The sequence below is a fragment of the Accipiter gentilis genome, chromosome 9, assembly GCF_929443795.1.
Source record: "Accipiter gentilis chromosome 9, bAccGen1.1, whole genome shotgun sequence".
Classification (NCBI taxonomy): Eukaryota; Metazoa; Chordata; class Aves; order Accipitriformes; family Accipitridae; genus Astur; species Astur gentilis.
The window spans coordinates 35,266,191-35,279,790 of NC_064888.1; the positions used below are offsets into that span (position 1 = coordinate 35,266,191).

Consider the following 13,600-nt stretch of genomic DNA (forward strand, 5'->3'; position numbering starts at 1 on the left):
ATTTAAGTAGGAAAACCTGTAAATGATATTTATAAGTCCTACAGCTACTTTGCCTTTATAAGCTACACAAAAGCATTTGCTCTTTAAGTGATGTTTCAGTAGAAGTCAATATTATTCTATTGCTTTGGGTTTTTTTCAACTATATATTCCACTTTTGTACTGATTGATCCATGGTGTGATAACTCCATGAATGTTTTACACTTTCACTGAAGAGGCAGTCCTGGCCATGGAGTCTTGCTTTTGTTGGCACAACTATGCATATGTGGGCAAGGTGAGACATATAAGGGAACACCACCAGATTAAAAGCCAGCCTGGCTGAAAATAAAAGCAAATTTATGCAATCCCTTGTCTGGGTCACAGTGCAGCCATATGAAAACTTGTGCCAGTAGAAATGATAGCTGAAGAGTAAGCAGTGAATGGGGGGCCAGGAGTGCCTCTTCTGGTGGCAATGTCAACTGATGTCACTTTAATGCATGTGTGCGTCATGCACGGGGTATTGATGTGTTCTTTGAAGAAAAACTGCTGCTTTCAAGCTCCTAAGTTCAAGTGTGTCTCCTTAGAATGTGTCCTTCCTCCATGCTAGAAGAAGACCTGGGGACATGGTGTGTCTCCTCTGTCTCACTTTTCCTGTCGTTTAGTGTAGAGCTGCAGTGAAGCACTGAGACTGTAAGAAAGCTATCTGTGACCTTCTTTCAATCACTGAGCTGCTTCACAGTACTGTTAAGATTTTTGCATTGTTAACTTTTTTAACAAAGGTTTTGCTTGTCCTCATTTTAATATAGTCAATGTCATTTAAACGTATTTTGGATTTGCCGTATGAATTCTTGCGGTTCCCTGTCTCCAGAAACGAAAATCTCAAATCAATCGGCATGAGCAGTTTGTGTGTTTTATTCAGTATTTGCCACTAGGGGACACTATTGACCACTACATTTCTGTGCAAGAATGGTAGCTATAATAAAAGACAAATGTTTTTATTTTCTGACTGGAGGCACCGTTTTCATAATTCTAAGCTCTTCCCTGATCAAAGAATACTTAATCAATTGTTTATTTTTAAGCACTTTTAGATTCAAATTAAGTGTTTCCTCCAGTGATTTACCAAACCAGAATCTTGCTGAGGTTACAATTCTATTACAGTATCTATTATTAATGCTTAAGAAATAATATACTGAATTGTTCATGCTCTCATTAGATCTCATTCAAATACCATTAATCTTTTCTGGGAGAAGGTATAATGAACAATGGGAATTTAGTATCTCCATAATTTAATGAATGGAGGTAATTTGAATACTACCGGACATCATTCTTCTGTAGAGTGCTAGGAAAAGTTGACAACTGGTTCGGTACAGATTAGATGCCTGGTTGTTGGTGTATAAGAAATAACTGTAACAAGCTGCCCAAAAATTGATAATGCACATTGGAAAAATGTAATACGGCTCCCCGCCCCAGGAAAATATATTTCAAAATGATGAACTTGATGTAGATAACTTATTTGATTTAGTAAACTTCAGCAGCTCTCTTCTAAATGCCTGTCCAGTCTCTCCATGACTCAGTGTAAACCTTTGCATCCAGACCATCTTTTGTCAGGAGAGCGTCCTTGCCAAGGAGATCTTAATACTTTTTGCATGAAGAACTACCTCCTCTTGTTTGTTTTGAATGTGGCTTCTTCAAGCTGCATTTGATAAATCTTGTCTTATATTCAGAGAGGCTGTGGACTTTTCATATCCACCCCCTCTGTGTCACTTATTTTATAGACATTTATCATTACTTCCAAATTTTCTTTTTTTCCAAGTGAAAAAGTCTTAGCGAGCTCAGTAGTTCCAATTACAGAAGCCATTAAATTCATTTTAACATCCTTACTACTCACCTGTAAACAGTCTCCAGCTCTACTATATTTTCTTTCTTGATAGGGCACACAGTTTTCTAAGTGTAAGCAAACCATGGATTTATACAGTATGGTAACAGCGTTCTCTATTCCTAACATGTCTTGTTTTTTTTGACCATTGCAGAGTGTTGACGTGATATTTTCATAAGTTATCCTAAGATGAGAGTTTGCTACTGACTAGTGATGGTTAGTTAAGAGACCATCTCCTTTTCAGTCAATCTAAACCATAGCTTACTTAGTTTAAAATTTATCTATGTTGAATTTCATGTGTAATTTTATTGCTCAGTCACGTGGTCAGACAAGAACTTGTTCTGTGGTTCTTCAAAGGCTGATCTTATTCTTTCTGCCCTCTAGTAGTTGCCTTTATCAATAAACTTTCTTCACTGCTCATCTTCTTTCAGGATCATTAATGTGTACGTGGAATACCTTGGATATAGGCAGAAATCCTTGTGGGAGTCCACAGGTGACCTTGCATTCTTTAAGAACTGGCCATTTGCTCCTGTCTACTATTTCTTACTATATCGTACAGTCAATTATTTAGCCATGCAAAGGCCTTCATTCTCCTGCTACAAAAGTCAAGTTTCCTCAAAAGTCTTTGGTGAGGAATTTGTTAAAAGCCTTGTGAAAATCCATGTCAGTGTATCAATTGGATCACCCCATCTTGATTTCTTCACAGAACATTAATAGGTTTGGAAAACAGGCCTTTTCTTTATGAAAGCTATACTGATTTTTAAAAGTAGATGGCAATTATCTATCTGTTGACTAATTCTGTCCATTCTTATAGTTTCTGCTGATTCCTCTGGTAGAAACAGAAGAATAGTAGGCCAGTAGTTTTCCAGATCTTCCTTGGAACCTTTTTAAAAAGTTGATGTCCTGTGTGACATTTAGGATGCAGACTAGGGGTTGTTTTTTTATTTGGTGTGTTTGCTTTTTGGTGGTGGTTTTGTTCTTTTTTTTTTTTTTTTTTTTTTTTTTTTTTTTTTTTTTTAGCTTGTTATAATTGAATTTCCAAAGAAGGTTATGCCCATTCTGACTTCAGCAGCTTTGCTTTGTAGTAATGTCCAACAGCTCGAGGGAAGGATTTATCCCAGTTAGGCAGGCTGAGAGGGACATAACATTGCTTTTAGTATCAGCATCAAATTACAGAAATAATTTAGCTGTCTGTATGCCATCACTGATGACAAAACTTTCAATTCCATGATTGATAATGCTTAAAGTGGAACACACTGGTGTCCTAAAAATTCAGTGTTCCCTATCTAGAAATAAAGCCAGTCAATAATGATGTACAGTCACTGACAAGAGGCAAATAGTGCATGCATATGCTGTCTTTTTTATTTTTTTTAAGCAAAGTTCTGAATATATTCAGATTTTAAGAAACAAGATTTTAAAGTTCTTCCAATGTCTAAAGCAGAAACTAATGATGCAGAGATCACATTTTGGTTACTACAGAACAAATGAAAAATAAATAATTATTTATGCTGTTCTGATTTTAGTAGTCCTGTAACTTAAAAATGATGCATTTTGCTGACATTTCCTTATTTAGCAAAAATTATTGGTTAAAATACACTCTAAAATAATATCTAATTGTGGGGTTTGGTAGCTTTGTCGAATGATCTATAAAATTTTAAAAAACTTAAATATTAAAATCTTTCTTTTTATAAAGCTCTTTACAGTGTATTTTCTTCTTGAAAGATGATGTGGAATGACATTGGAAAAGGGCAAATTTTTATTCCTGAGATTTAATATAGTATAGCCTATATTGTAACTTAATTTACTGTAATGTTATTTGCTAGTTCAAATATAGTGTAGTTTCTCTCCAGAGGTAACATGCAGTGTGTATTGTGCTACACATTCTAGACCTATACAGTGTCTAAAAATATGATGCATTATACCTTTCTTTCAATTTGTGACTCATACAGTATGTTTTCTGAGAAGAATGCAGAAATGGATCATTATTGTTTGAGCTAATCTAATGCTTTCAATTTGACTGACATCTCTTGTTGTCAATTTTTTTTTTTTCATTGAGCATCTGTTAAACATAAAAGTGTATACTGTATTTTATCAGAATGAGCAATCCTGACATCTGTAATTAAGCCTCCCCTGTTTCTGCTTTATTGGCTTTAACATTCCTGTCTAACAGATTGTATAAACTGCACATTTGTTTACAAAACAGGTCCAGATTGTTCTTTGAATGTCCCTTCCACGGAGTCTTACTGGATTTTACCAAACGTAAAGCCGTTCAGCCCTTCTGTGGGCCGGGCTTCCCATAAGGCAGTCCTACACGGGAAATTTATGTGGGTGATTGGTGGATACGCTTTTAACTACAGTTCATTCCAAATGGTGTTGAAGTAAGTGATTTCTCTGTTGTCATATCCTTTCTGATGTGGCCTAGGGAAAACAGGTCTTACCAGGGAGGTACCCTCTATCCTGCAATTTAATGGAAAGGTTTATATATTTTTAGATTCTTTAATAATGGTCTTATCTTCTGCTTGTAATTTTCTTATGATTAAAAAAAGTGAAAATATAGGTAACATCAAACTATATTTGATACTAATATGTAATTTCTTCAGTTGTGTGAAAACTGTTGCTATACTTTGCTGCAAAACATAAAAATGTTTGTGGTGATAAAACGGTGAAAGAAACCCATGTGCCGATGTTTTCAGACAGTACATCTAGAATGCTATCTGCATTATTGAAGTTAACTTATAATTGTAGGAGTCTTGTATTTAATGCATGCACTTAGCCTGTTGGTGCCATGCCAGTAGGGTTAGGCAGGTCATCTGTATTTCAGTTTTTATATTTATGACAATTTGTACATATGTGTATTTGACCACCTATTGAAAACAAAGTTGTAGCAGGTGTAAGTATTACCTAGGTGATTTGGATGGTAACTTGTAAATACGTAGAGGCCCTAAATGTGGCAAATGTAAGTGTTAGGATATGTTTTTTAGCATGCTTATTTCTCCTATTTTTGTCTACCTCTTGTTTTCTTCTACGTTTGCAATCATCCTAAACAAATCCCATCACCTTTGGTGGTTTTCTTTTCTACTTCTGTCCTTTATTTTTAAGCTCTCTTCCAGCTTGTATGTTAATGCATTAATGGATTAATTGTTAATTAAAATTTAATGGAAATTAAAATCAGCCATGCAGCTGAGAGGGTGCTCAACAATAAGTCTTCAAAGTAGCGCAAAAGGTTGCGACATGAGCAGTTTAGCGGGGTGTGGGTTTTTTATGTAGCTAATAACAGTGAGTTTAGCGACCGAGTTTCATAACTTTCTTATAAGTCTGGTGACTTTTATTACAGTCCCATTTTCTGAGATTGTTGATGGGTCCCTGAAAGACCTGCTCCTGTTCTGCTTTGATGAACACTTATTACACTATCACAAGTTAATATACTGTTGTAACGGTTACAAGTGATCAAGTTACTGCTGCTAACAAATTACTACGTCAGATAAACAGTGACTGATCAAGTCTGCCAAACAGAAGTTAGTCTGAACATACAAACCCCTCTATTTCTCTGCTGGTAGAAAATGTTTACTGTTCTATTTCTCTTCTAGCTACAATTTGGAAAGCAGCATATGGAACGTAGTACCGGTATCCAAAGGGCCACTCCAGAGATATGGACACACTCTTGCTTTATATCAGGTTTGAACTCTTTGGCATTCTATTTAATGAATTTCTTTGTGTGTGCCATTAGTGATCTTAAAATGATTCATCATGAACATAGATTTTTGAGGATAACTTAATTTCTAGTCCCTAAACATTTTGTATTAGTGTCTTCTTCGGTACTTAGATGTAGTGCACAATTTTTGGAAAAAAGATTGCGCAGTAGATCTAAGTCAGTTATCAGCTGACCATAAACCCTCAGAGCTAAACCTGCCAATAAACGGTGGCTAATATAATTAGAATTGCAGTAAGGGAAGGCGAGCTGGGAGCCAAGGGTGACTCCAGAGTGGGCAGTGCCCTTGCTGACCAGGGACCATCCCCAGGTGCTGCTAACAGGGTCCTTTGACAGCCCCAGACGTGGGAAGCGATGACCCAGGTCCAGAGACTATCCAGGGAGTCCAATCAGGAGCACAAAGAGGCAGGGCCAGAGGCAGGAATGGAGAGAAGGCTACAGCATATGCTTGAGGGGTCCATCCAGGAGATAAGCTAGCTACAGTGCAGGCTCAGGTCCATCGAGGAGGCAGGGTCACAGGCAGTCAGGTACTGAGGGTCCATGGCTGAGCTCTGGGTGAGGCTGGTCAGGGCCATTAAGGCTTGTTAATGCCCTAAGGGCCATGATAGTAAGACATACATTTTTATTTTTGTGCTATTACTCTTACTACAGAACCAGAGCTCTATTAAAATACAAACGGTTGTTCTATAGTATCTTTTTACTGTAAGTTCAAATAAATACGAACTACTGGCAGTTTTGCTTCTACTGGTTTCATGTAGTCTGCATGCTGCTTTATTGAAAGAACATTTAAAGACTTATTTAACTAAAAAAAAAAAAAAAGGAGAAAGTATTCTTTGCACTGATAGACTATAAAGGCAGAAAAAACCTTTGTTAAAAAAAATAAAATTGCCTTTTATTATTTCGTTAATTTTTCACTACTGTTAGTCACATCTCCAAAATATAAAGGACCAAAAGTGAATGCAGTGCATAAGTTAGCCTTGTACAGATGATGGCAAACTTTTTAACTATGACAGAGAAATACAGAATTTGTATCACAAATTCGGAGTTGTTGCTATAAGCCATCTCCAGCAGGGAAGAACAAAAAAGACTGTATCAAGTCAGACCAGAGTGTTCATCTAGCCTGGTAACATGTCTTGAATAGTGGATAACAGCAAATGCCTAGGGAATAATATCAGAAAAAATAACAAGAACGTATAGAAGCTTCCTCAGAATACCATCCCAGTCTGCAGCTGGGATTTTCTAAGATACGGTAGTAATTTGCAGAAAGATTATGAACCCATGCTTTATTTTTTCCAAATTTTTGGACCATATATTTATTTTAGCATTGATGCCATCCTGTGCCTAAGAATTCCAGCGTAGGACACTGGTACTAGCTGGATTAATTTAGATAATCTCTACTACTAATATTATTTTCCACTTATTTTCTCTGTACTACTCATGATTTTTGGTAAACCCATCATACCTTCTGTTGCGTTAAAGGGTAAAGGAATTTGGCAGAAAATAAACCCCCTTGCGTTCCAGCTTATCCTCAGATGTCAGAGGGGCTGGGGGCAGCTAGGTTTGGTTTCTGAGTAATGTCCAATTCAGTGCTGTAAGTCTGGTCACACAACTGTCATGATGATGGATGTACTTATAGCACACTGCACTCTTGGCTTAGCTGCGTTCAATGCACGAGAATTACCACACTTAGGGAGTTTGGTTGCGTTAACGAACTATCACAACTAGATTAATGAGCAGCGCAGTTTATTAAAGCAACAGTACAGGTTCTTTCGGATTGTCGGTGATAAATACAATGTCTGCAAAGCAAATGCAAATATCGAATACAGCGCGCAAAATCAAAAAAGAAAGCAACTCTATATAGATTTTGAAGTTTCCTGGGGAAGCACTCAGTACAGCGAAGTGTTCAAATCTCACCCGATAGGCGTCCCTGTGGGCGGGGGGAAGAGGGGTTCATCCTGCCGACTGATCCTGGAAGTCAGCCATGTCCTCCCGACTTGTCTATGATGGTATCTTCCCTAACAGTCATCTTCTTTTTGGGTCTTTTTCTACTATTTTTCCTTTTAGGTAGAGCTTGAGTGACTCCAGTCATACATACCTTTACTTTGATTGGTATAAAGTTGTCTCGCTTTGCTTTTAAAGGTATATGCTAGAAAAAAGGCAGAGCGCATTCTCTGTGAGGGGGCGGTTGCACCTTGGAGGTGGGTAACTTTTGGGATGGAGGTGTGTTTTGGTATTATAATGATATTATAATGAACAAAGTTCACCTGAAGGACATGTTACATGTCAGTACCCCAGAACTGGGAACATATGATATACATCAAAAGTAGGTCATTAGGTTGACAGAATACCCATTATTTTACCTCCTTGCTTCAGTAGATTCAGTGCAGGGACCAACCATTCTTGTTCCTATCGTTTCAGTTCCCTATCCCTGTGATCGCAGAGCCCAGCCACAGCGTGTCCCCTCTGCTCCAGCCTCCATGTTACTTTTCAGAGTTAGCATACCAAGTTCCCCTCGTGTTGCCAACGTCTAAAAGTTGCAGGTTATGTTGCTCAGGGAACTACCATGGAACTGATTCTTTATGTGTCCTCTGCATTCCACCCTGGAGGTTCACCTTCCCTTGAGGGGTGTGTGTCATATCGACAAGTCACCTCCAGCAATCACCCCACAATCTTTTTCATGCTGAAAATTCCTTGCATTTTTAATAATCCTCTGGAAGGAAGCTATTTCATATCTTAGACAACATAGTGCCATTGCCTCTACATCCTCTAGTTCTGTTAAATCCCTTTGGAGATAGGGGGAATCACAACCTTTAGTGTATTGGTACCTCAGAGATTAATGTCATAGAACTAATGGTCTGATTCTTAATGGTATTTTAGCTTTTCGAAAATCTGCTGTTGGCTTTGAACTGGTATTTTCACAGAACTATCAGTTATAACCTCAAGATCTCATTCTAGTCAATTCAAAACCCACCACTGTACTTACCAGACTTAAAATTGTTTTTTATGTGTATGCATCGCTTCATGCTTATCTGCATGAACTTTTATTTACCTTTTTATTCGTCCTCGTATTGCACGTTCAGTATTATGAGATTCTTCTGCAATTCTTTGCTTTTGACCATTGTCTCAACTATTCTGAGTAACATAGTATTGTCAAAAAACATTGTCATTTTTCCATTCATCCCTGTGCCAGATTGTTCAACATACTGAAAAACAAAGAAATCCCAACTGTAGATCTCTGTGGGACACCACTAATTACCACTCTTCATTTAATAAGTGACCATTTTCTTTTTCCCCAAACTTTCCTTTATCAAATTATTTAGCCTTCTGTTATCTGCCTTGCTTGTCCCAGAGCATCTTAGTTGCTCTAAGGCATGAGGAACGTTATCAAGCATCTTTTGGAAATTCCAGGTAACTGTGTCAACCAGATTTTTGATTCGTTCAGGAAAATCCAATGATTTGCAAGATACAACTTCCCTTTTCAAAAATTGTTAAGTCTTTTCCTCAGCCTGTCTTATGTGTGTGTCCACTGAATTCTGTCTTTTCTGCCTGTTGCTTTTCAGTCTTTTGGTACTGGCACATTTTTAAGGAGGTATTCACACGCTACAGACAGGGGTCAGCTGTTCTGTTCTTAAATTCCTTCAGAACTCATCCTGATGACTAGTTGATGATTGTTTTGTCAGTTTTGTTTTTTTTACTATAACATTCTGTTATTAATTTCTGCTATGAAAATACATATAAAGTCTACCATGAAGAACCCGCGTGGGAAAATTAACTTCATTTTATTGCTGTGGCTTTATCTTCTCAGAATACTCCTTAAGACTGCCTGTTGACACCACAAATTATCTAGTTGGCAGTATTGCTAATGTATTTGAAAAATGATATATTAGTACTTTATATATAATTTTGCTCAATAAACTGTTTCATGGCTTGCCTTTATATGTGCCTGTGTTTTAGTCTGCTGGAGGTTTTGAACCTTTATTTTGAAGTATACATTTTATTCAAACTGTTTCCATTATCCTCTTGTTAAGTTAAACTTTATTTTGTTATTTGTAATGGGAATTTTCTTTTTTAATTGGAAGCATTCATGTGAGCTGAGCAGATGTCCTTAAAATGTCTTCATATTTTCATTAAAGATTTTATCCTTTCAGTTGTAGCTTTTAATTTCTTTTTTATGATCTGTCTTCCTTCTGTATAGTGCTCCTTTTGAAGTTAAGCAGAATTGTAGGTGTGGATGGATCCCCCCGCCCCGTGGCATCTGTTGCTCTTCCAGAGATGTTGAATCTGTACATGGCATGGTTAATATTGTTGAGGTGTTTTTCAGTAGTAACATGAACTAGACTCTGTGTGTGCCCCAACATCAACTCAAAAAATGCTTTTCTTCTCATCAGTTCCCTGATTAATTACTAATGCATTATCTGTTCTTTGAAAGGTCAGATCTTTCTGACCAGTATCTTTGGTTATTACAGTTCTTGTAGAATGTGGACCTTTTAGTTGGGAAGCATTCAAGTAATGTATCATTTAGCAGTTCAGAATAAAGGCTTACAATATCATTTAACCTTTTTATTTGACAGTGCTAATATTTTCTTGAGATATTGCAGACTAAAAAGTAACCATTTTAGAGACACTTTTAACAGCAAATATTAAATATAATAGACCTTTGTTAATTCAGAGATCTTTCTGGATGTCAGTGAGGAAGTGCAACTCTTATTAATATTAATGAAAGCTCCAAGCAAGTGTGTAGTGAAGAAGCTCTTGCTGTTGTCAAAGGTGCATGTTAATTAGTAAATAGAATTCACTAATAATGAGCACAGCACCACTAATGTCAAATAATTAACTAATATGTTGCTTGTACTACTGATTATGTCAAATATAAAAAATTACATGGGCCAAAAGGAGCTGATTATGTAAGTTGAAGAAATTTCAAGAGAAAAAGTACATCCTTTTGCAATAAGTTTTTAAATTAACTTGTTAGGATAAACTTTTGACATTTTTCCTTTCAGATGGTCAGTCTCTTGAAAAAAAACCAGAAAAATAATTTAGTGTGAAGAGTAAAGGAACATAATACCTAGAGATGGCAGCTTTGAGCTGTGTTTTGAGCTGTGTACTAGTCATTGTGTAAAGTTTCCTTTCTATTTGAGAGAAAAAAAATATCCACAGAGAAGAAATTAGATTAAGTTTTTGACTTGAGCTCCTGAGATTTCAAAGCCTAGTGCTAGACTGGAGTGAGAGCACAGAGCTAGTATTGCTTGATCGCGGTGCAAGGTAAATTGAAGCTATATAATTGACACTGTGGAGAAAGAAATAAGTTACTGTGCCTATTTCCCTCAGAAAGCTTTAGTTAAAATTGAAGTACTGTACTTTATTCTGAAGGAAAAAGATCAGAAGACTCCCACTGATGTATAGTTATAACAAGTGACTAAGACTTTTTATGCATTTAAAGAGGAGAGAGTATGAGTGTTCTTGCTTTTAGACCAACTAAACTGTTAGATAGTATTACCTTCCAGTGCCTCTTCAGACTGGTTGTTGGAAAGGTGCTACCTATCTCTGTGAGCAATTGTTTCTTCTGTATCTGGGAGATTGTATATAGTTCCTGGCATCCTGATACTGAAAATATCAACATACTTTGAAATAATTCATATACGAAATATGATTATAAAGATATTGGTGGAAATGGCTTGTGATATTTTTAAAGTAGGTACATATACCTTTGCTAAACAGTGACTAGATAGGGAGGTAGACAGTAAATTGAAAAATACTAGATCCCTGGAATAAAGTAGAAGGGCAGTTGCATACAAGGTGCGTGTATGGTCACTGCTGGGAGTTTACTCGGTAGTGAGCTTGTGGTTGTATTGCAGAATTCATCCTTGTAATTAAACTGTTGCTAGTTGTCCCAAGACAGCGGGAAGGATGACCGGGCATTAAGATTTGTTTCCTTTAAGATTGGCAATAGGAGTGAAGCAAACAGGCAGGCTGATAATCGTAAAGTAAGTAATGGTAAAGCTGTTTTCCAGTATATGGATCATTTTACACGTAGTCAAATTTAATTTGACTCATTTGAGTTTTACAAATGTTACTTCCAATTTTAAAGCTTTATTAAAAGGGGGCAATTGTTTTGATGCCTTTTCCAAATTAATTGGTATTGATGTTGAGTCCGTATATCTCTTCTGGTATTTTTTTTTATTAGTCTAATCAAAAGCTAGTGTTAACAAAGAGTAAAATCTTTTTCTGCTTTAATATGAGTGAGACAAAATCTTTTGCCAATTGTTTTATTGTTATTCTTTTAATGCCTATTTTTGTTGGCTATTGCAGTGTGATTTGGAACAGCACTAGGAATGTGAAAGTATTTTCTAACTATTCTATTAATAATTATTAGCAGATTGTACCACCAAGTTGCATAATTTTATTATTTTATGACTTTCAATTATATCTTATGCACAACTTGCTTTCTAATTCTGATTTGCAGACCTCAGAAGTATATGAGAAGTGAAGATGACCTGTGATACACTTTTTTCATGTAGTCTAGGTAAAAGCCTATTCAGAGTTCCTCTTCAATTGAATGGACCTTAATCATCAAGAGATTTGTTCCTTTATATAGAAATGCAATATTTTTCATTCATTGTTTCAACATTGTATACCAATTGGTTTGAAAGTTGAAGTCTAAGCATGATTGGCTTTTATGTCTAGCAGATCTCAAGGCAGATGCCTGGTTAATACTTTTCTATGCAGTCTCCATAACTTTTTCCTTCCTTCCAATATGTTTAGTCCAAATATTAAATGTACAAAAGATCAGACTGACACCTCTACTAAAATCCCAGCTTTTACCTTCAACAGTTTTAAAGCTCTGTTCACATAGTTTTATTTGCATATTTTTCTTCAGGCTAGTTTTCTGTTAAATGTAGGAATGTTAATGCAAACAAGTAAATTTAAAATTTTGTTGGTTTTTTTTTTTTTTTTTTGAAAAGCACACTACCTTCTTTTCCTGACCTGTATTTTGAATGCCACTGTAGTCCAGGAAAAAAGTTACTGGCTTTTAAGGTATATAGGAACGGACTTAACTGAATCTTTAAATGAATTAATACCTTTAACTGTAGCCAGCAACAGTGTGGAAAAACTGTGAAAATAATGAAGAAATAAAGCGTTAGCGCTCTTGATTAGGCTAACCTCCTGACATGAAAATTGCTGCTGTATGTACTGTCTTGAACTTGAATTTGGTCCTGTTGGGAAATTTAGGTTATAATATGGTCCTTGTGTAACTTAGCAGGTTCTTATTCGGTGAGGATATAGTTAACACAATAAGCTAAGAATAATAAAGCAGGCTGCAGGAGGAAGAGTTAAGTGAAGACTGCTTTCCAGTCTGTCAGTCCTGATCTAATGGGAGGATTATGGGATCAAGTAGAGATGTTGATTATTTGTTTTTTTCTTTTGATACAACACATAAAAGAATGTTCTTGATGTTGTTACCATATTAAAGGAGGTAATGGTCTGGGGAAAGCAAGAGGAGGTATTAGACTGTCCTAAATCAGTTGGCATGTACTGAATGCAAAACACAGGCTTGTGATGGATGAATTATTACCATTTTTTTTTTGAGTCTTACTTATATTTTGTTTGAAAAAAAAAAAAAAAAAAATCCCCAAACTTTTTAATGATGTACAGATTCAAATAAACTTTTAGAAATTTCGGGTAAGTATAGAGATCAAAAGTTCTGATGAATTTTTGAGTCCTGTTAGTTTACATAAAGTTAATTTATATAATAATGCACGGGTACAGTCTATGGGAGGAAAACAGATTGACAGTCTTGTTTCAGGAAAATGGAGAATGACTCTTCTTCAAGTGGTTTGTGAGTAGCATTCTTTGGCCAAATTTTCAGGAATGGATTGGATTTATAGAAGAATTACGGCAGAAAACTTGATTCTGAGAGAGAAAGTTTTCTGCGTAGCCATGATACAGTTAAGAAATACAAAATGAAAACTATGTGGTTATTTTAACATGATTAATTTACTTCCAATTCATTAGAAATGGATTATAAATTCCCCCCTTAT

The 13,600-nt window shown here is 36.1% G+C and overlaps 1 protein-coding gene across 4 annotated transcripts in view; it reads left to right on the forward strand.

The window, feature by feature from the left end:
• Window positions 1–13,600, forward strand: part of ATRNL1 (attractin like 1) — a 544,479-nt gene that overhangs the window by 59,659 nt on the left and 471,220 nt on the right. For all 4 annotated transcript variants that reach the window (XM_049809569.1, XM_049809570.1, XM_049809571.1 and 1 more), the window contains exons 6-7: window positions 4,056–4,230; window positions 5,440–5,527. In XM_049809569.1, the coding sequence (XP_049665526.1) occupies window positions 4,056–4,230; window positions 5,440–5,527 (263 nt within the window). The remainder of the gene's footprint in view (window positions 1–4,055; window positions 4,231–5,439; window positions 5,528–13,600) is intronic.